Source organism: Heterodontus francisci, chromosome 10 (assembly GCF_036365525.1).
Source record: "Heterodontus francisci isolate sHetFra1 chromosome 10, sHetFra1.hap1, whole genome shotgun sequence".
NCBI lineage: Eukaryota > Metazoa > Chordata > Chondrichthyes > Heterodontiformes > Heterodontidae > Heterodontus > Heterodontus francisci.
The window spans coordinates 78,170,399-78,194,184 of record NC_090380.1 but is presented as its reverse complement, the minus strand read 5'-3'; the positions used below and the strand labels follow the sequence as shown (position 1 = coordinate 78,194,184).

General features: G+C 45.9%; 1 protein-coding gene across 3 annotated transcripts in view; it reads right to left on the bottom strand.

Annotated features, from left to right (window-relative positions):
• Positions 1 to 7,482, bottom strand: part of cfap91 (cilia and flagella associated protein 91) — a 255,903-nt gene extending 248,421 nt beyond the window's left edge. For 2 of the 3 annotated variants that reach the window (XM_068039945.1, XM_068039947.1), the window contains exon 1: positions 7,272 to 7,482. In XM_068039945.1, the coding sequence (XP_067896046.1) occupies positions 7,272 to 7,347 (76 nt within the window). In that variant the 5' untranslated portion in view covers positions 7,348 to 7,482. Of the gene's footprint in view, positions 1 to 5,051; positions 5,145 to 7,271 lie in introns of all 3 variants that reach the window. The other variant, XM_068039946.1, reaches the window with a different exon arrangement.
• Positions 7,483 to 23,786: the final 16,304 nt, after the last annotated feature.

Here is a 23,786-nt window from a genome sequence, read left to right as displayed (position 1 = left end):
TGCTAATGCTGTCATGGCAGTGCGGAAGTGCAGCCACAGCACTTTGTCGCCTCAGACAGAATCATAACACAGCATTACGGTGTCGACTTCCAAGGCGGACGAAGTCCCGCTGACTCTCTGCCACCGTCCCGCACCGCCCTAAAAACCCACTTCACAGAGGAGCATAAAATTTAGCTCACAATCTTATGCTCAGAGACATGTGACTAGAGCTCAGGTTTCGGGAAGTAAAAACAGCCAGCTGTTATTTTAAAGAGACCAGCTGGGAGCTGTAGGTTGTTGTGCTTCCAGAGGAGCTGCTTGGATTTGAAACAGATTGCCGGCTTTGAAGACTGGAGCAGTTGTTTTGGCTACAAGCAGAGGAGCCTGGACTGAGAGCTGACCATTGGCGAATATGACTTATGGCAGCTGCTGTCGGTGACTTAAAGAGTTATCAGTGGAACCATGCCATCAGGACGATTATGGGCGAAGCTGAGGTTGTTCAAGAGGTGACAAGATCGAACCATTAAAGGGAAGATTGTATCACTTGCAATCGACAGGACGTCATTACTTTCGTATCTGCATTCTGGAGGACAGGGCTCAGAAAACTACCTCAGGAAATTCTTGATTTTGATGTACTTTGGGACTGTTTGGCACCAACTTGCTGCTAGTCCTTATGAATCCTCTGAGCAGTCCTATCTTTGTTGTATCTGATAATTAACATGTAACCTTTAAAAGATATATATGTTGACCATGATTTAACTGCTAGTTCATGTTTAATTTATGTTGGTTTGGGTGTTAAAGTAAAAGTTATAAAGTGAAATCTTGTCCATTTGGTTTTTGTTTCCTAAATTGGGGTCAGTGGACTCAATTCTTTGGGTTTTTTGGTGATCTCCACGGCGATCATAACAATGTACTATCAAGAAACAGCTGAAGGCACTGGATACCCTTACAACAACCCGACTGTAATACTGAAGACTTATGCTCCAGAACTAGCTGCACCCCTAACCAAGCTGTTCCAGTACAACTACAACACAACACTGGCATCTACCCAACAATGTAAAAAAATTGCCCAGGTGTGTCCTGTCCACAAAAAGGGCAAATCCAATCTGGCCAATTACCACCCCATCAGTCTACTCTCAATCATCAGCAAAGTGATGAAAAGTGTCATCGACAGTGCTATCAAGCAGTACTTACTCAGCAATAACCTGTTCACTGATTCTCAGTTTAGGTTCTGCTAGGGCCACTTGGCTCCAGACCGCATTGCATCCCTGGTCAGGAGGTTAAACATGGACAAAAGAGCTGAATTCCAGATGTGAGATGAGAATGACTGCCCTTGACATCACGGCAGCATTTGACTGAGTGTGGCATCAAGGAGCCCTAGCAAAATTGAAGTCAATGAGAATCAAGGGAAAAACTCTCCACTGGTTAGAGTCATACCTAGCACTAAGGAAGATGGTTGTGGTTGTTGAAAGCAACCAGAACATCACTACAGGAGTTCCTCAGGGTAGTGTCCCAGGCCCAACCATCTTCAGCTGCTTCATCAATGATCTTTCGTCCAACATAAGGACAGAAGTGGGAATATTCGCTGATGATTGTACATTGTTCAGTACCATTTGCAACTCCTCAGATATTGAAGCCGTCCGTGCACGCTTGCAACAAGACCTGGGCAACATTCAGGCTCAGGCTGATAAATGGCAAGTAACATTCACGCCACACAAAGACATGGCAATGAACATCTCCAACAAGAGTGAATCGAATGATTTCCCATTGACATTCAACAGCAATACCATTGCTGAATCCCCCACCATCAACATCCCGGGGGTCACCATTGACCAGAACCTTAATGGGACCAGCCATATAAATATTATGGCTACAAGAGCAGGTCAGAGGCTGTGGACATGATCTTCTCCATACGCCAGCTACAAGAGAAGTGTAGCAAACAGAGTATACCCCTTTACCTACCTTTCATAGATCTCACTAAGACATTCGACACAGTCAGCAGAGCAGGGCTCTACAAGATTTTGGAAAAAATTGGCTGTCCACCGAAGCTCCTCAGTCTCATCAGCTCCTTCCATGACAACATGCACTGCACTATACAGTTTGATGGCTCCACTTCCAATAGTTTCAGAGTGAAGAATGGAATGAAAAAATTCTGGCATGTTGTCAATGCCAATTATTTTGTCCTCTTCCCCACTCTGTTTGGCATCTTCTTCTCCATGCTCCTGACCTTTGCCTTCCCTACAGATATGGAAGGAGTCTACTTGCACATTAGGTCAGATGGCAAGCTCAACAATCTATCAAGGTTGAAAGGGAAGACAAAAACACATTGCGTCCTGATCAGAGAACTCCTCAATGCTGATGATGCTGCACTAGTCGCTCACACAGAAACTCAGCTACAAAGACTCATGGACTGTCTCTCCATGCCTATAACATGTTCTCCTTAAATATAAGCTTCAAGAAAACTGTGGTCATGGGACAAGGAGTTGCATCTTTTCCCCTGATCACACTATATAACACCCCAATGGAAGTGGTTAGCAAATTCTGCTACTTGGGTCAACGGTGACAGACAATCTGTCCCTTGATGCAGAGTTTGATATATATATATTTGACACATAGGAAAAGCAGCTACCACCATTGGCCGATTGCGAAACGCACATGGGATAACACCAAGCTGACCCTTGGGACCAAGCTAATGGTTTATAAAGCTTGTGGTCTCAGCACCTTGTTGTATGGCTGTGCAAAATGGGCAACTTACAGCTACCAGGAAAAGAAGCACAATAATATCCATCTTCACTGTCTGTGGTGCTTTATGGGTATATCCTGGCAGGAATAAATCACAAATGCAGCAGTCCTCTCAAGGGCAGAGGAATGTTGACACTAATCAAGCAGAGGCGGCTTCAGTGGATTGGACATGTCCGCAGGATGAAAAACTGTCACATACCTAAGGGCCTTCTCTATGGTGAGGTAGCCAGGGCCAGACGACCAGTGGGGTGCCCATAGCTCTGCTTCAAGGATGCTTGCAAGCGTGACATGAAGGGCCTAAATGTCAAATATTGCATCTGGGAGTCACTAGCTGGCGAAAGAGGGAAATGGGGACACATCTGTGGGCTGGTGTGCACCACCAGTTGCTTGGCAACAGGCGCCAAGGTCAAAAACAACTCACAGCGTCACTTGACAGCTTCACGTGCAGCACTTGTGGCAGAACCTGCTTCTTAAGGATTGGCCTTCACAGACATCAGCACCAGGAGAAGACACCCCACCTAAATGGATTGTTTGCTGCATGTCCATCATCTTTCGCAGATGGAAGGATGCCAACCAACCAACTGAAAGCAAGTCAGAGACTGGGAATTCAGCAGTGAGTAACTGACCTCCTGACTCCTCAAAGCATGTCCACCATCTACAAGGCATAATTAGGAGTGTGATGGAATGTTCTCCACTTGCCTGGATGAGTGCAGGTCGAACAATATTCAAGAAGCTCGACACCATCCAGGACAAAGCAGCCGACTTGATCAGCACTCCATGCACAACCTTAACCATTCACTCCCTCCATTGCGGAGCACAATGGCAGCAGTCTGTACTAACTACAAGATGCACTGCAGTAACTTGCCAAACCTCCTTCGACAGTACCTATCAAACTCATGACCTCTACCACCTAGAAGGACAGGGACAGCAGGTGCATGGGAACACCACCGCCTGCAAGTTCCCCTCCAAGTCACACACCATCCTGACTTGGAACTATATTGCCGTTCCTTCACTGTCGCTGGGTCAAAATCCTCCCTTCCTAACAGCACTGTGGGTGTACCGACACAATATGAACAGCAACAGTTAAGAAGGCAGCTCACCACCACCTTCTCAAGGGTAATTGGGGACGTACAACAAATGCTGGTCTTGCCAGCAATGCTCACATCCCATGAACGAAAAAAATAAACAAACAAATAAAATAAAGAAATAACTGGCAGGATACTGCGAAGTGTAGAGTAGCAGAAGGAACTTGGATTACATGTCCACAGATCTCTGAAGCATAGAATGATTACAGCACAGAAGGAGATCATTCGGCCCGTTGTGTCTGTTCTGTCTCTCCGCAGGAGCAACTCACCCACTCCCCCGCCTTTTTTCCATAGCCCTGCAAATTTTTTCTCTTCAGATATTTATCCAATTCTCTTTTGAAGGCCTTGATTGAATCTGCCTCCACTCTCAGGCAGTGCATTCCAGATCTTAACCACACGCTGCGTAAAAAAGATTTTTCTCATGTTGCCGTTGCTTCTTTTGCCAATCACCTTAAATCGGTGTCCCCTGGTTCTGGCTCCTTCTGCCAATGGGAACAGTTTCTCCCTCTCTTACCATCCAGACCCCTCATGATGTTGAGCATCTCCATCAAATCTCCTCTTAATCTTAATCTCCTCTCCAGCTTCTCCAACCTATCTACGTAACTGAAATTCCTCATCCCTGGAACCATTCACATAAATCTTTTCTGCACCGTCTCGAATGCCTTAACATCCTTCCTAGCAGCACAAGTAGATAAGTTGGTTAAGAAGGCATACAGGACACGATCCTTTATTAGCTGAGGCACAGAATATAAGAGAAGGGAGGTTATGCTAGAACTGTATAAAATGCTAGTTAGATTACAGCTAGAGTAGTGTGTACATATCTTGTCACCAATTATAAGAAGGATGTGATTACACTAGAGAGCATACAGAGGAGATTTACGAGGATGTTGCCAGGAATGGAGAATTTTAGCTTTGAGAAAAGACTGGATAGGCTGGGGTTGTTTTCTTTGGAATACAGGAGGCTGAGGAGAGAATTAATTGATATGTATAAAATTAAGAGGGGCTGAGATAAAGTGGCTAGGAAGGACCTATTTCCCTTAGCAGAGAGGTCAATAACCAGGGGCATAGATTTAAAGCAACCTGGCCGAAGGAATAGAGGCGAATTGAGGAGACATTTTTTCACCTAAACGGTAGTGGGGCTCTGAAACTTACCGCCTGAAAAGTAGGTGGAGGTAGAAACCCTCATCACATTTAAAAAGTACTTGAATATGCACTTGAAGTGCTATAACCTACAAGGCTACTGACCAAGAGCTGGAAAGTGGAATTAGGATGGATGACTCTTTTTCGGCTGGCAAAGACATGATGAGCTGAATGGCCTCCCTCTGTGTCATAACATTTCTATGAAAACAAGTAGTATTTTAAAAAAATATATAATTTTAATGTACATTTATTTCCCAGCAGAGTAGCATTTTTAAAATTTTTGTTGAATTATCTATGCTCAACGTAAATGCTACTGCCGTCATACACACAGGAAATGTGACTGATAACAGCAATGGCCTACTCCTGCTCCTAATTCATATGTTCGTATGAGCTTATCGAATCAGTCAATATACCAGGTGCTGCCATAAAAACTGGCAAACTACAAGAATTCCTTCTGTCTAGAAACAATCAAAAAGGCTAATCATATTTTATGACCACTGAATTTTGTTTCTAAAATAGTGTTGTCTCTCCTATTTATGTCAATTTAGTTCTTGTGACATCAGGTTGTGTGCTGCTTGAGACAGCTGCAGACCATTTTTTCCCATTTTTTTTTTTAGCAGTTTAAACAAGAAAACTAAACAGAGGCAACTGATGGCATGATAATATAACTGTCCAATGGCTGCCTTGTTGAAATGCCCATTGTTCAACAATTGTTTATTTGTAAATATTTTGAAAGCACACCACTGCAGATTTTACTGCCAGGAATGGCAAACTGAAGCACAAAACACCTTTAAAAATTCTGCTTGACTGTAATTGACAATTAAATTATCACAGTGGTGAACAGTTAGTTATTTCCTGCCATACAGTTATATAGCACAGAAACAGGTCCTTCGGCCCACAGTGTCCATGCCGGCCATCAAGCCTATCTATTCTAATCCCATTTTCCAGCACGTGGCCCGTAGCTTTGTTTGCTATGGTATTTCAAGTGCTCATCTAAATACTTCTTAAATGTTGTGAGGGTTCCTGCCTCTACCACCCCTTCAGGCAGTGTGTTCCAGATTCTAACCAACCTCTGGGTGAAATTTTTTTCCCTCAAATCCCCTCTAAACCTCCTGCACCTTATCTTAAATCTATGCCCCCTGGTTTTTGACCCCTCCGCTAAGGGAAAAAGTTTCTTCCTATCTACCCTATCTGCGCCCCTTATAATTCTGCATACCTGAACCAGGAGCCCCTCCTCAGCCTTCTCTGCTCTAAGGAAAACAACCCTAGCCTATCGAGTCTCTCTTCATAACTGAAATGCTCCAGCCCAGTCAACAGCCTGGTGAATCGCCTCTGCACCCTCTCCAGTGTAATCACATCCTTCCTATAGTGTGGCGGCTAGAACCGTACACAATACTCCAGCTGTGGCCTAACTAGGGTTCTATACAACACCATCGTAATCTCCCTGCTCTTATATGCCTCGGCTAATAAAGGCAAGTATCCCATATGCCTTCCTAACCACCTTATCTATATCAGAAAATAAAATAGAAAAAAAAAACACAAATCTTTTGGGTTCCTCCAATGGATCAGTGAGTAAATGCCTTGGTAGGGTTCCACAGACACTAGGCAGGTCCCAGATTCAATCCCTGGCCTGTGCTGAATTCGCTAATCTCAATCAGAACAACATAGGAAGCATGCAATTGACCTTACCGTCCCTAAAATGAGGTGGAGAAATCAGTCAGAGTTGTTGTTCCTTTCAGCTTTAAAAATTATATATGTATTAAAAAGACCTCAAAAGGAGGAATCTCTGAATTACTCCTATTACCACATGCTAGTGAGAATGAAATAGAAGGATACGGTAGGTTAATGTGCAGTAAGAAGGGCTTCACATTCCTGGGATGATGGAACCAGTTCATTGGCAGGTGGGACCTGTTGAAGACGGATGGTTTGCACCTGAACGGAGCTGTCAATGGGATTAAATATCGGGCGCTCCGTATAACGGGCAGCCGATCCAATACCGCCCAAGATAACTTTCTACCTCTGTGTTCTGAGAAGACAGAATTCGACTCAGCTGCATTGCCCCCAGAGGCAAATAGCTTGCCAATATTCACACATAAAAAAGGGGCCATTTGGAAGATGCACTGGAGAGTGCCGGTAACTTCAGCGCGAGTCAAGAAAATGGAAGGAGAATGAAAATTAGAGTAAATCAGTGGGGCGATGGAAGGGTGTTTTGTTGAGTTAATAGAAACCGTCCGAAACGATAAAGAAAAATGATGGGAAATGAGTTTAACAACAGGCAGCACAGGAGTGATGGGTAAAGTGAGCGGAGCTGTGAGGCTACTTTACCATAGATGTAGTCGTGGGTTCGCTCCGGCTTGAAGCGCTGCTTCTGCTGCAGACTCTGAGTGACAGTAAAACTCATGGCGCTTGACTTCCAACGTTTTCTGATGTTTCTGTCGAGCGTGTCAAGAGTTATTACTTCCAATCCACCCGTTTAAATTCCCTTTTCGCCGAAGGAATCCGTTTAGTCAGCAGCAATCTTGTTTGCAGCCTACGGTAACCATAGCAACAGCCACAGCAAACGAGGATCGGGATGATAGGTCCGCAGTGGATGCTAGCATCCACACACACCGCCACCTGTCCGCCAGTGCGTTTACAGCAACCCGGTTCTCGTTCTGGTTCCAGTTTTTGCCTTGGCCTGAAATTTGAGGGAAGGGGTGGAATATTTATCTATCAGGTCAATTCAGCAACCAAGAGTAGGATTGCCAACTCTTCAGGGTTGTTCCAGCGTCTCCAGGAAATAAAGAATAATCTCCAAGACACAGCTGTGAGCAATTTAGGAAAAAAGTGACATTTTAAAATTGTGGTTCTTTTCATTTTCGTTGAACACTTTAGTTTATGAGTTATAAAAATATTGAAGGTGCGTAATAGGGTTGCCAACCCTCTGAGGTTGGCCAATAGTCCCCCGAAACTGAGGATCAATCTTCCTGGCACTGCTGCTAGCAGCCCAGGAGAAAGGTACTTTGTATTGATGGTTCACGCCTGCAGCTGAGCTGGGTTTATGTTACTTCTGTTTTGAGGAAAAGTCAAATCTGTTACAATTTGCTACATTTCAGTTGTCAATACGGCATCTCCACAGTGGAAAAGAATACAGAATGGCCTAGATTTTGCAGTCAGCAGCGAAGCAACGGCACTTGCTGCTGATTTTGAAGAAAGGAGCCCATAAAGATCTAGCGATTCTGTAGCAAGGACTTCCCCTTGCCCGATAACAGTTTAAACCTGCGCCAAGTCAAAGGGATCTCCAGGCGTCCAGCAGCAATGATGTCAGCGAGCAGGATAAGTAGAAAATCAAATTGAAGTAAAACAGGAGGTTAAAAGCACTGAATCCTTTCACTTTTAATATAGTTTTTCAGAAAGCAAAATAAATGATTTCAATTATGCATTAAGATTGAAGCTGAAATATAAACAAACTTTAATGTGTAGAAACATGTGGAAATTTTGTCATGATGGAGAAATTTGACATTGCACAAATATAAAATTAGCTTTTCAGGGTCAGTGAGGGTGCTTTAGCAGTGAACAAAGAATAAAGAACAGTACAGCACAGGAACAGGCCATTCGGCCCTCCAAGCCTACGCCGATCTTGATGCCTGCCTAAACTAACATCGTCTGCACTTCCGGGGCCCATATCCCTCTATTCCCTTCCTATTCATACATTTGTCGAGATGTCTCTTAAACGTCGCTATCGTATCTGCTTCCACCACCTCCCCTGGCAGCAAGTTCCAGGCACTCACCACCCTCTGTGTAAAAAACTTGCCTCGCACATCCCCTCTAAACTTTGCCCCTCGCACCTTAAACCTATGTCCCCTCGTAACTGACTCTTCCACCCTGGGAAAAAGCTTCTGACTATCCACTCTGTCCATGCCGCTCATAACTTTGTAAACCTCTATCATGTCGCCCCTCCATCTCCGTCATTCCAGTGAAAACAATCCAAGTTTTTCTAACCTCTCCTCATAGCTAATGCCCTCCAGACCAGGCAACATCCTGGTAAACCTCCTCTGTACCCTCTCCAAAGGCTCCACATCCTTCTGGTAGTGTGGCGTCCAGAATTGCACGCAATATTCTAAGTGTGGCCTAACTAAAGTTCTGTACAGCTGCAGCATGACTTGCCAATTTTTATACTCTATGCCCCGACCAATGAAGGCAAGCATGCCATATGCCTTCATGACTACCTTATCCACCTGCGTTGCCACTTTCAGTGACCTGTGGACCTGTATGCCCAGATCTCTCTGCCTGTCAATACTCCTAAGGGTTCTGCCATTTACTGTATACTTCCCACCTGCATTAGATCTTCCAAAATGCATTACCTCACATTTGTCTGGATTAAACTCCATCTGCCATTTCTCCGCCCAAGTCTCCAACCGATCTATATCCTGCTGTATCCTCTGACAATCCTCATCATTATCCGCAACTCCACCAACCTTTGTGTCGTCCGCAAACTTACTAATCAGACCAGCTACATTTTCCTCCAAATCATTTATATATACTACAAACAGCAAAGGTCCCAGCACTGATCCCTGCGGAACACCTCTAGTCACATCTGTCCATTCAGAAAAACACCCATCCACTGTTACCCTCTGTCTTCTGTGACTGAGCCAGTTCTGTATCCATCTTGCCAGCTCACCTCTGATCCCGTGTGACTTCACCTTTTGCACCAGTCTGCCATGCGGGACCTTGTCAAAGGCTTCACTAAAGTCCATATAGACAACATCCACTGCCCTTCCCTCATCAATCATCTTCGTCACTTCCTCAAAAAACTCAATCAAATTAGTAAGACACGACCTCCCCTTCACAAAACCATGCTGTCTCTCGCTAATAAGTTCGTTTGTTTCCAAATTGGAGGAAATCCTGTCCCGAAGAATCCTCTCTAATAATTTCCCTACCACTGACGTAAGGCTCACCGGCCTATAATTTCCTGGATTATCCTTACCACCCTTCTTAAACAAAGGAACAACATTGGCTATTCTCCAGTCCTCTGGGACCTCACCTGTAGCCAATGAGGATGCAATGATTTCTGTCAAGGCCCCAGCAATTTCTTCCCTTGCCTCCCTCAGTATTCTAGGGTAGATCCCATCAGGCCCTGGGGACTTATCTACCTTAATGCTTTGCAAGACAGCCAACACCTCCTCCTTTTTGATAATGAGATGACTGAGACTATCTGCACTCCCTTCCCTAGGCTCATCATCCACTAAGTCCTTCTCCTTGGTGAATACGGATGCAAAGTACTCATTTAGCACCTCACCCATTTCCTCTTGCTCCACGCATAGATTCCCATCTCTGTCTTTGAGTGGGCCAACCCTTTCCCTGGTTACCCTCTTGCTCTTTATATATGTATAAAAAGCCTTGGGATTTTCCTTAATCCTGTTTGCCAATGACTTTTCATGACCCCTTTTAGCCCTCTTAACTCCTTGCTTAAGTTCCTTCCTACTGTCTTTATATTCCTCAAGTGCTTCATCTGTTCCTAGCCTTCCAGCCCTTACAAATGCTTCCTTTTTCTTTTTGACTAGGCTCACAATATCCCGTGTTATCCAAGCTTCCCGAAACTTGCCAAACTTGTCTTTCTTCCTCACAGGAACATGCTGGTCCTGGATTCTAATCAGCTGACGTTTGAAAGACTCCCACATGTCAGATGTTGATTTACCCTCAAACAGCTGCCCCCAATCTAAATTCTTCAGTTCCTGCCTAATATTGTTATAATTAGCCTTCCCCCAATTTAGCACCTTTACCCAAGGACTACTCTTATCCTTATCCATAAGTACCTTAAAACTTATGGAATTATGGTCACTGCTCCCGAAATGCTCCCCCACTGAAACTTCGACCACCTGGCCGGGCTCATTCCCCAATACCAGGTCCAGAATGGCCCCATCCCTAGTTGGACTATCTACATACTGTTTCAAGAAGCCCTCCTGGATGCTCCTCACAAATTCTGCCCTATCCAAGCCACTAGCACTAAGTGAGTCCCAGTCAATATTGGGGAAGTTAAAATCACCCACCACTACAACCCTGTTACCTTTACATCTTTCCAAAATCTGTCTACATATCTGCTCCTCTACCTCCCGCTGGCTGTTGGGAGGCCTGTAGTAAACCCCCAACATCGTGACTGCACCCTTCCTATTCCTGAGCTCCACCCATATTGCCTCGCTGCATGACCTCTCTGAGGTGTCCTCCCGCAGTACAGCTGTGATATTCTCCTTAACCAGTAATGCAACTCCCCCACCCCTTTTACATCCCCCTCTATCCCGCCTGAAGCTTCTAAAGCCTGGAACATTTAGCTGCCAATCCTGCCCTTCCCTCAACCAAGTCTCTGTAAGAGCAACAACATCATATTTCCAAGTAGTAATCCAAGCTCTAAGTTCATCTGCCTTACCTGTTATACTTCTTGCATTGAAACAAATGCACTTCAGGCCACCAGTCCTGCTGTGCTCAGCAACATCTCCGTGCCTGCTCTTCCTCTTAGTCCTACTGGCCTTATTTACTATGTCCTCCTCATTTACTTCACTAGCTGTCCTACTGCTCTGGTTCCCACCCCCTGCCACACTAGTTTAAACCCTCCCGAGTGATGCTAGCAAACCTTGCAGCCAGGATATTAGTGCCCTTCCAGTTTAGATGCAACCCGTCCTTCTTGTACAGGTCCCATCTGTCCCTGAAGAGAGTCCAATGGTCCAGATATCTGAAACCCTCCCTTCTACACCAGCTGCTCAGCCACATGTTTAGCTGCACTATCTTCCTATTTCTAGCCTCACTGGCACGTGGCACAGGGAGTAATCCAGAGGTTACAACCCTAGAGGTCCTGTTTTTTAACTTACTACCTAGCTCCCTAAACTTCCCCTGCAGGACCTCATCACTCTTCCTGCCTATGTCGTTGGTACCGATGTGTACCACAACATCTGGCTGTTCACCCTCCCCCTTCAGAATGCCCTCTGTCCGTTCAGAGACATCCTTGACCCTGGCACCAGGGAGGCAACATACCATCCTGGAGTCTCTTTCACGTCCACAGAAGCGCCTATCTGTGCCCCTGACTATAGAGTCCCCTATAACTATTGCTCTTCTGCGCTTTGTCCCTCCCTGCTGAACAACAGTGCCAGCCATGGTGCCACTGCGCTGGCTGCTGCTGTTTTCCCCTGATAGGCTATCCCCCTCAACAGTATCCAAAACGGTATACTTGTTAGAGAGGGGGATAGCCACAGGGGATTCCTGCACTGACTGCCTGCCCCTTCTAGCGGTCACCCATCTATCTGCCTGCACCTTGGGTGTAACCACTTCTCTAAAACTCCTGTCTATGACGCTTTCCGCCACCTGCATGCTCCTAAGTGCATCCAGTTGCCGCTCCAACCGATCCATGCGGTCTGTGAGGAGCTGCAACTGGGTACACTTCCTGCAGATGTAGTCGCCTGGAACGCCCGGATGCTGTCAAAAACCCAGTTACACTTTTTTCCCCAAAAAATATACTTTATTCATAAAAATCTGTAAAAAAAATACATTACAGAACAGTTCAAAACAGCACCAAGGTGACATTCCCAAAAAGTGCGAAGGAAATCAGTTTTCTTCAATACAGGAGTGAGTTGCCTCACAACCTTCCATTCCATTTTACATGCCATGTACATTTTACAGTAAACCCATATTTGGTGTATACAGCCTGAGGGGTTTCCCACAAACCCAGCTACACTTCATTCAACAATGTGTAAATTTTTCAAGGACTTTTACAGTAAGATTAACCACAATACACACATAGGGAAAGCAGCTACTCACATGGAATAACACCAAGCTGACCCTTTGGACCAAACTGATGGTATATAAGGCTTGTGTTCGCAGGACCTTGCTGTATGGCTGTGAAACATGGGAGACTTGCAGCTACCAGGAAAAGAAGCTCAATAATTTTCATCTTTACGGTCTGCCATGTATTATGGGTATATCCTGGCAGGACTAATTCACAAATGTAGCAGTCCTCTCAAAGGCAGAGCTCCCAAGTGTGTTGGCACTAATCAAACAGAGGTGGCATCAGTGGATCAGACACATCTGCAGGGTGGAAGATGGTCACATACCCAAGGACCTTCTCTATGGTGAGGTAGTCAGGGCCAGATGACCAGTGGGGCGCCCAAAGCTCTGCTTCAAGGATGCTTGCAAACGTGACATGTAGGCCCTAAAGTTCGACTATCGCACCTGGGCGTCACTAGCTGGCGAAAGAGGGAAATGGCAACACATCCTGTGGATTGGCTTGCACTACCATGATGACCAGTTGCTACTGCAGCTTGGCAACAGGTGCCAATGCCAAAAATAACCCACAGTGTCACTTGGCAGCTTCACATGCAGCACCTGTGGCAGAACCTGCCTCTCAAGGATTATATATATATTTTTTTAATTTTATTTATTTATTTAGAGATACAGCACTGAATCAGGCCCTTCAGCCCACCGAGTCTGTGCAGACCATCAACCACCCATTTATACTAATCCTACACTAATCCCATATTCCTACCACATCGCCACCTTCCCTATATTCCCATACCACCTACCTACACTAGGGGCAATTTATAATGGCCAATTTACCTACCAATGTGCAAGTCTTTGGCTGTGGGAGGAAACCGGAGCACCCAGCGAAAACCCACGTGATCACAGGGAGAACTTGCAAACTCCACACAGGCAGTACCCAGAATTGAACCCGGGTCGCTGGAGCTGTGAGGCTGCAGTACATCAGCAAAGGTGCACCATGAGGACACACCCCACCTAAATGGAAGTAAAATATTGCAGATGCTGGAAATCTGAAATAAAAACAAGAAACGCTGGAAATACTCAGCAGGTCTGGCAGCATCCGTGGAGAGAGAAGTAGAGTTAATGTTTCAGGTCAGTGACGTTTCAGAACTGACAAATATGAGAAATGTAGAAAGCTTTAAGAAAGTAAAGCGGGGGGTGGGGCAAAAGATAACAAAAGAGAAGGTGTTGATAGGACAAGGTCACAGAAAATAACTGACCAGAGGTCATGGAACAAAATCAAACAGTATGTTGCGCGAGTTGGCTATGATGGATTGGGAAACGTTACTTAAAGAGATGACGGTGGATAGGCAATGGCAAACATTTAAAGAGTGCATAGATGAACTGCAACAATTGTTTATCCCTGTCTGGCGCAAAAGTAAAATAGGAAAGGTAGCCAAACCATGGCTTACAAGGGAAATTAGAGATAGCATTAGATCCAAGGAAGAGGCATATAAATCTGCCAGAAAAATCAACAGTCCTGAGGATTGGGAGCAGTTTAGAATTGAGCAAAGGAGGACCAAGGGATTGATTAATAAGGGGAAAATAGAGTACAAGAGCAAGCTTGCGGGGAACATAAAAACTGACTGTAAAAATTTTTATAGGTATGTGAAGAGAAAAAGATTGGTGAATACAAATATAGGTCCCTTACAGTCAGAAACAGGGGAATTTATAATGGGGAACAAAGAAATGGCTGACCAATTAAATGCATACTTTGGTTCTGTCTTCACAAAGGAGGACACAAATATCGTACCAGAAATGTTGGGGAACACAGGGCTCAGTGAGAGAGAGGAACTGTAGGAAATCAGTATCAGTAGAGAAATGGTGTTGGGGAAATTGATGGGATTGAAGGCCAGTAAATCCCCAGGGCCTGATGGTCTGTATCCCAGAGTACTTAAGGAAGTGGCCCTAGAAATAGTGGATGCATTGGTGGTCATCTTTAAAGATTCTATAGACTCTGGAACAGTTCCTACAGATTGAAGGGTAGCTAATGTAACCCCACTATTTAAAAAGGGAGGTAGAGAGAAAGCAGGGAATTATAGACCAGTCAGCCTGACGTCGGTAGTGGGGAAAATTCTAGAGTCCATTATCAAAGATTTTGTAGCAGAGCACTTAGAGAACAGTAGTAGAATTGGGCAGACATGGATTTACGAAAGGGAAATCATGCTTGACAAATCTACTAGAATTCTTCGAGGATGTAACTAGTAGAGTTGATGAGGGGGAGCCAGTGGATGTGTTTTATTTGGACTTTCAGAAGGCTTTCGACAAAGTCCCACATAAGAGGTTAGCATGTAAAATCAAAGTGCATGGGATTGGGGGTAATGTATTGCGATGGATAGAAAATTGGTTGGCAGACAGGAAACAAAGATTAGGGATAAATGGGTCTTTTTTCGACTGGCAGGCAGTGACTAGTGGGGTACCTCAGGGATCGGTGCTGGGACCCCAGCTGTTCACGATATATATTAATGATTTAGATGAGGGAACTAAATGTAATATCTCCAAATTTGCAGATGACACAAAACTGAGTGGGAGGATGAGTTGTGAGGAGGATGCAGAGAGGCTTCAGGGTGATTTGGACAAGTTGAGTGAGTGGGCTAATGCATGGCAGATGCAGTATAATAAACGTGGATAAATGTGAGGTTATCCACTTTGGTAGCAAAAACAGGAAGGCAGATTATTATCTGAATGGCTATAAGCTGAGAGAGGGGAATATGCAGCGAGATCTGGGTGTTCTCGGACACCAGTCGCTGAAGGTAAGCATGTAGATCCAACAGGCGGTAAAAAGGCAAATGGTATGTTGACGTTCATAGTGAGAGGATTTGAGTACAGGAGCAGGGATGTCTTGCTGCAATTATACAGGGCCTTGGTGAGGCCACACCTGGAATATTGTGAGCAGTTTTGGTCTCCTTATCTGAGGAAGGATGTTCTTACTCTAGAGGGAGTGCAGCAAAGTTTTACTAGACTGATTCCTGGGATGGCGGGACTGATGTATGAGGAGAGATTGAGTCAGTTAGGATTATATTCATTGGAGTTCAGAAGAGTGAGGGGGGATCTGATAGAAATCTATAAAACTCTAACAGGACTTGACAGGGTAGATGCAGGAAGGATGTTCCCGATGGTGGGGGAGTCCAGAACCAGAGGTCATAATCTAATGATACAGGGTAAACCTTTCAGGACTGAGATGAGGAGAAATTTCTTCACCCAGAGAGTGGTGAGCCTGTGGAATTCGCTACCACAGAAAGCAGTTGAGGCCAAAACATTGTATGTTTTCAAGAAGGAGTTAGATATAGCTCTTGGGTCTAAAGGGATCAAAGGGTATGGGGAGAAAGAGGGAACAGGTTACTGAATTGGATCATCAGCCATGATCATAATGAATGGCTGAGCAGGCTCGAAAGGCCAAATGGCCTACTCCTGCTCCTATTTTCTATGTTTCTATGTTAATTGTGTGCTGAAAGACAAAGCGTTAGTACAGAGAGGGTGTCAATTGACTGGAAAGCACAAAGCACTCCAAGCACAAACATTAAAAATGTTTTGAAGAAACAGGAAGTGGGTAGGCACAGTGGAAACAAACTAATTAAACTAAAAAAAACAAATAAAATAACAAAAAAAAAAGAAAAAAAGAACTAAAGATAAAAAGGGGGGCCACGTCATGCTGTGAAATTATTGAACTCCATGTTCAGTCCAGCAGGCTGTAAAATGCCTAATTGGTAAATGAGATGCTGTTCCTCGAGCTTTCATTGATGTTCGCTAGAACACTGCAGCAATCCCAGGACAGAGATGTGAGCATGAGAGCAGGGGCGGGTGTTGAAATGGCCAGCAACCGGAAGCTCGGGGTCATGCTTACGGACTGAGCAGAGGTGTTCTGCAAAGCGGTCACCCAATATGCATTTGGTCTCCCCAGTGTAGAGAAGACCACATTGAGAGCAGCGAATACAGTATACTAAATTGAAAGAAGTACAAGTAAATCGCTGCTTCACCTGAAAGGAGTGTTTGGAGCCTTGGATAGTGAGGAGAGAGGAGGTAAAAGGGCAGGTGTTACACCTCCTGCGATTGCATGGGAAGGTACCGTGGGAAGGGGATGAGGTGGTGGGGGTAATGGAGGAGTGGACGAGGGTGTCGCGGAGGGAATGATCCCTTCAGAATGCTGACAGGGGAAGGGAGAGGAAGATGCATTTGGTAGTGGCATCCCGCTGGATGTGGCGGAAGTGGCGGAGGATGATCCTTTGGATCCGGAGGCTGGTGGGGTGGAAAATGAGGACAAGGGGAACCCTGTCGCAGTTCTGAGAGGGAAGGAAGGGGTGAGGGTAGAGCTGCGTGGAATGGGCCGGACACAGTTGAGGGCTCTGTCAACCACAATGGGGAGGAATCCTCGGTTGAGGAAAAAGGAAGACTTTTCGTTATTTTTACTCAACTGAAAATTCCCCCCCACATTCGTTGACAGGGCCCTCAACCATGTCCGTCCCATTTTCCGCAGCTCTACCCTCACCCCTTCCCTCCCTCCCAGAACCGTGACAGGCTTCCCCTTGTCCTCACTTTCCCCCCCACTAGCCTCCAGATCCAAAGGATCATCCTCCGCCACATCCAGCGGGATGCCACTACCAAATGCATCTTCCCCTCCCTTCCCCTGTCAGCATTCCGAAGGGATCATTCCCTCCGCGACACCCTCATCCACTCCTCCATTACTCCCTCCACCTCGTCCCCTTCCCGCGGCAGCTTCCCCTGCAATCGCAGGAGGTGTAATACTTGCCCATTTACCTCCTCTCTCCTCACTATCCAAGGCCCCAAACACTCCTTTCAGTTGAAGCAGCAATTTACTTGTACTTCTCTCAATTTAGTATACTGTATTCGCTGCTCACAATGTGGTCTTCTCTACATTGAAGAGACTAAATGCAGATTGGGTGACCGCTTTGCAGAACACCTCTGCTCAGTCCGTAAGCATGACCCCGAGCTTCCGGTTGCTGGCCATTTCAAAACTGCCCCTACTGTCAAGCTCACATCTCTGTCCTGGGATTGCTGCAGTGTTCCAGCGAACATCAATGCAAGCTCGAGGAACAGCGTCTCATTTACCGATTAGGCACGCAACAGCCTGCTGGACTGAACATTGAATTCAATAATTTCAGAGCATGATGGGGCCCCCCCCTTTATATGTTTAGTTATTTTTTCTTTTTTCCTGTTTTCTTTTTTATTTGGTTATTTTATTTTAGTTTTTTTTAGTTTGGTTAGTTTATTTCTACTGTGCTTGGAGTGCTTTGTGCTTTACAGTCAATGGACACCCTCTCTGTACTAACGCTTTGTCTTTCAGCACACCATTAACATCCCGTATCCCTTTGTTCCATGACCTTCTGGTCAGTTATTCTCTGTAACTTGTCCGATCAAAACCTTTTTTGTTAGCTCTTGCCCACCCCCGACTTTACTTGCTTATAACCTTCTACATTTCTAATATTTGCCAGTTCTGAAGAAGGGTCACTGACCTGAAACGTTAACTCTACTTCTTTCTCCACGGATGCTGCCAGACCTGCTGAGTATTTCCAGCATTTCTTGTTTTTATTTACCACACCTAAATGGATTGTTTTCTGCGTGTCCATCATCTTTCATAGATGGAAGGATGCCAACACACACAAACATCAATTCACTGATTGCTTAGGGACTGCACTCTGGCGGGGACCTCAACAGTGCACGTCTGGAGGAGTGTTGAATCACTGATAGCAACTTCCAGATTTCCACGGTATTCATTGCATGCACGGACTCCTGATGTTGCTGTCTGTTTCAGTGAAGTAATGACAGTGATGCTGGCAGTTTCATTGTCATTACTATCACAAATCTAAATCAGGGGACACAATCACAATCACAATCACTGACCAATGCAAGCAAATGGACCGCTGGGTGGAGCACTACCTAGAACTGTACTCCAGAGAAAATGTTGTCACTGAGACCGCCCTCAATGCAGCCCAATCTCTGCCAGTCATGGATGAGCTGGACGTACAGCCAACAAAATCGAAACTCAGTGATGCCATTTACTCTCTAGCCAGCGGAAAAGCCCCTGGGAAGGACGGCATTACCCCTGAAATAATCAAGAGTGCTAAGCCTGCTATACTCTCAGCACTCTACGAACTGCTTTGCCTGTGCTGGGACGAGGGAGCAGTACCACAGGACATGCGCGATGCCAATATCATCACCCTCCATAAGAACAAAGGTGACCGCGGTGACTGCAACAAATACCATGGAATCTCCCTGCTCAGCATCGTGGGGAAAGTCTTCACTCGAGTCGCTTTAAACAGGCTCCAGAAGCTGGCTGAGCATGTCTACCCTGAGCCACAGTGTGGCTTTCGAAAAGAGAGATCGACCATTGACATGCTGTTCTCCCTTCATCAGCTACAGGAGAAATGCCGCGAACAACAGATGCCCCTCTACGTTGCTTTCATTGATCTCACCAAAGCCTTTGACCTCGTCAGCAGACGTGGTCTCTTCAGACTACTAGAAAAGATCGGATGTCCACCAAAGCTACTAAGTATCATCACCTCATTCCATGACAATATGAAAGGCACAATTCAGCATAGTGGCACCTCCTCAGACTCCTTTTCTATCCTGAGTGGCGTGAAACAGGGCTGTGTTCTCGCACCCACACTGTTTGGGATCTTCTTCTCCCTGCTGCTCTCACATGCGTTCAAGTCTTCAGAAGAAGGAATTTTCCTCCACACAAGATCAGGTGGCAGGTTGTTCAACCTTACCTGTCAAAGAGCGAAGACCAAAGTACGGAAAGTCCTCATCAGGGAACTCCTCTTTGCTGACGATGCTGCATAAACATCTCACACTGAAGAGTGTCTGCAGAGTCTCATCGACAGGTTTGCGGCTGCCTGCAACGAATTTGGCCTAACCATCAGCCTCAAGAAAACGAACATCATGGGACAGGACGTCAGAAATGCTCCATCCATCAATATTGGCGACCACGCTCTGGAAGTGGTTCAAGAGTTCACCTACCTAGGCTCAACTATCACCAGTAACCTGTCTCTCGATGCAGAAATCAACAAGCGCATGGGAAAGGCTTCCACTGCTATGTCCAGACTGGCCAAGAGAGTGTGGGAAAATGGCGTACTGACACGGAACACAAAAGTCCCAGTATATCAAGCCTGTGTCCTCAGCACCTTGCTCTACGGCAGCGAGGCCTGGACAACGTATGTCAGCCAAGAGCGACATCTCCATTCATTCTATCTTCGCTGCCTCCGGAGAATCCTTGGCATCAGGTGGCAGGACCGTATCTCCAACACAGAAGTCCTCGAGGCGGCCAACATCCCCAGCATATACACCCTACTGAGCCAGCGGCGCTTGAGATGGCTTGGCCATGTGAGTCGCATGGAAGATGGCAGGATCCCCAAGGACACATTGTATAGCGAGCGTGCCACTGGTATCAGACCCATCGGCCGTCCATGTCTCCGCTTTAAAGACGTCTGCAAACGCGACATGAAGTCCTGTGACATTGATCACAAGTCGTGGGAGTCAGTTGCCAGTGATCGCCAGAGCTGGTGGGCAGCCATTAAGGCAGGGCTAAAGTGTGGCGGGTCGAAGAGACTTAGCAGTTGTCAGGAAAAAAGACAGAAGCGCAAGGGGAGAGCCAACTGCGTAACAGCCCTGACAAACAATTTTATCTGCAGCACCTGTGGAAGAGCCTGTCACTAGCCTTTCATTGCAGCAGCTTTTTCGGGAGCAAGAGAGTGTGAGCTAGTGAGCAGCTGGGAAGGTCAGTTTAAAGTAAACTTAATTTCTTTTTGTTTTCGGCGGAGACCAGGGGGCTGCTGGGTAAGTAAAACCCTATATATTTGGGCCGTTTCTGAACCTGAGACACTACACCTATAGTGTCTCCCACCCGCCCTCCTCCTCTAACCAAAAAAAAAGGACTCGGTGGTGTGTAGATAAGGTAAGGCTTTTTCTATTTCTCTTTTTTTCTTAACGTGTGATTGGTTAAAAACTTTTCGTTCCTTTTTCATTTAACTAAGTTTAAGTTTAAGATTAAAAATGGCAGGAGATCTCAGACCCGTGACATGCTCCTCTTGCTCAATGTGGGAGCTCAGGGACATGGCTGATGTCCGACTCCGTCACGTGCAGGAAATGTGTCCAGCTGCAGCTCTTGTTAGACCGCATGACGGCTCTCGAGCTGCGGATGGACTCACTTTGGAGCATCCGCGATGCTGAGGAGGTAGTGGATAGCACGTTTAGCGAATTGGTCACACCGCAGATTAGGATTGCTGAGTGAGAAAGGGAATGGGTGACCAAAAGGCAGAGAAAGAGCAGGAAGGCAGCGCAGGTGTCCCCTGTGGTCATCTCCCTCCACAACAGGTATACCGTTTTGGATACTGTTGAGGGAGATGGCTCACCAGGGGAAGGCAGCAGTAGCCAGGTTCATGGCACCGTGGCCGGCTCTGCTGTTCAGAAGGCCGGGAAAAAGAGTGGAAGGGCTATAGTCATAGGGGATTTGATTGTAAGGGGAGTAGATAGGCGGTTCTGTGGTCGAAATCGAGACTCCCGAATGGTATGTTGCCTCCCAGGTGCACGGGTCAGGGATGTCTCAGATCAGCTGCAGAGCATTCTGAAAGGGGGAGGGTAAACAGCCAGCTGTTGTTGTGCACATAGGCACCAATGATATAGGTAAAAAACGGGATGAGGTCCTACAAGCAGAATTTAGGGCGTTAGGAGCCAAGTTAAAAAGTAGGACCTCAGAGGTAGTAATCTCAGGATTGCTACCAGTGCCACGTGATAGTCAGAGTAGAAATGAAAGAATAGTCAGGATGAATGCGTGGCTTGAGAGATGGTGCAGGAGGGAGGGGCCAGATTTTTGGGACATTGGGACCGGTTCTGGGGGAGGTGGGACTATTACAAATTGGACGGTCTACACCTGGGCCGGACTGGAACCAATGTCCTTGGGGGTGCTTTTGCTAACGCTGTTGGGGAGGGTTTAAACTAATGTGGCAGGGGGATGGGAACCAAATGAGGTCAGTGGAGAGTAAGGAGGTAGTAACTAAAGCCTGTAAGGAACTAGATAATGAAGTCAGCGTGATGAAGGGGAAGAGTAGGCAGGGAGCAGATGATGAAAGCAAAGGGACTGGTGGTCTGAGGTGTATTTGTTTGAATGCAAGAAGTGTAGTAGGTAAGACAGATGAACTTAGGGCTTGGATTAGTACCTGGGAGTATGATGTTATTGCTATTACTGAGACTTGGTTAAGGGAAGGGCATGATTGGCAACTAAATATCCAGGATACCGATGCTTCAGGTGGGATAGAGAGGGAGGTAAAAGGGATGGAGGAGTTGCATTACTGGTCAAAGAGGATATCACAGCTGAGCTGAAGGAAGGCACTATGGAGGACTCGAGCTGTGAGGCAATATGGGCAGAACTCAGAAATAGGAAGGGTGCGGTAACAATGTTGGGGCTGTACTACAGGCCTCCCAACAGCGAGCGTGAGATAGAGGTACAAATATGTGAACAGATTATGGAAAGATGTAGGAGCAACAGGGTGGTGGTGATAGGAGATTTTAATTTTCCCAACATTGACTGGGATTCACTTAGTGTTAGAGGTCTAGATGGAGCAGAATTTGTAAGGAGCATCCAGGAGGGTTTTCTCGAGCAGTATGTAAATAGTTCTACTCAGGAAGGGGCCATACTGGACCTGGTGTTGGGGAATGAGCCGGACCAGGTTGTTGACGTAGGGGACTACTTTGGGAATAGTGATCACAATTCCGTAAGTTTTAGAATACTCATGGACAAAGATAAGAGTGGTCCTAAAGGAAGAGTGCTAAATTGGGGGAAGGCCAACTATACCAAAATTCGGCAGGAGCTGGGGAATGTAGATTGGGAGCAGCTGTTTGAAGGTAAATCCACATTTGATATGTGGGTGGCTTTTAAAGAGAGGTTTATTAGCGTGCAGGAGAGACATGTTCCTGTGAAAATGAGGGGTAGAAATGGCAAGATTAGGGAACCATGGATGACAGGTGAAATTGTGAGACTAGCTAAGAGGAAAAAGGAAGCATACATAAGGTCTAGGAGGCTGAAGAAAGACGAAGCTTTGAAAGAATATCGGGATTGTAGGCGCAATCTGAAACGAGGAATTAAGAGGGCTAAAAGGGGTCATGAAATATCTTTAGCAAACAGGGTTAAGGAAAATCCCAAAGCCTTTTATTCATATATAAGGAGCAAGAGGATAACTAGAGAAAGGATTGGCCCACTCAAGGACAAACGAGGAAAGTTATGCGTGGAGTCAGAGAAAATGGGTGAGATTCTAAACGAGTACTTTGCATCGGTATTCACCGAGGAGAGGGACATGACGGACGTTGAGGTTAGGGACAGATGTTTGATTACTCTAGGTCAAGTCGGCATAAGGAGGGAGGAAGTGTTGGGTATTCTAAAAGGCATTAAGGTGGACAAGTCCCCAGGTCCAGATGGGATCTATCCCAGGTTACTGTGGGAAGCGAGAGAGGAAATAGCTGGGGCCTTAACAGATATCTTTGCAACATCCTTAAACACGGGTGAGGTCCCGGAGGACTGGAGAATTGCTAATGTTGTCCCCTTGTTTAAGAAGGGTAGCAGGGATAATCCAGGTAATTATAGACCGGTGAGCCTGACGTCAGTGGTAGGGAAGCTGCTGGAGAAGATACTGAGGGATAGGATCTATTCCCATTTGGAAGAAAATGGGCTTATCAGTGATAGGCAACATGGTTTTGTGCAGGGAAGGTCATGTCTTACCAACTTAATAGAATTCTTTGAGGAAGTGACAAAGTTGATTGATGAGGGAAGGGCTGTAGATGTCGTATACATGGACTTCAGTAAGGCGTTTGATAAGGTTCCCCATGGTAGGCTGACGGAGAAAGTGAAGGCGCATGGGGTCCAAGGTGTACTAGCTAGATGGATAAAGAACTGGCTGGGCAACAGGAGACAGAGAGTAGCAGTGGAAGGGAGTTTCTCAAAATGGAGATGTGTGACCAGTGGTGTTCCACAGGGATCCGTGCTGGGACCACTGTTGTTTGTGATATACATAAATGATTTGGAGGAAAGTATAGGTGGTCTGATTAGCA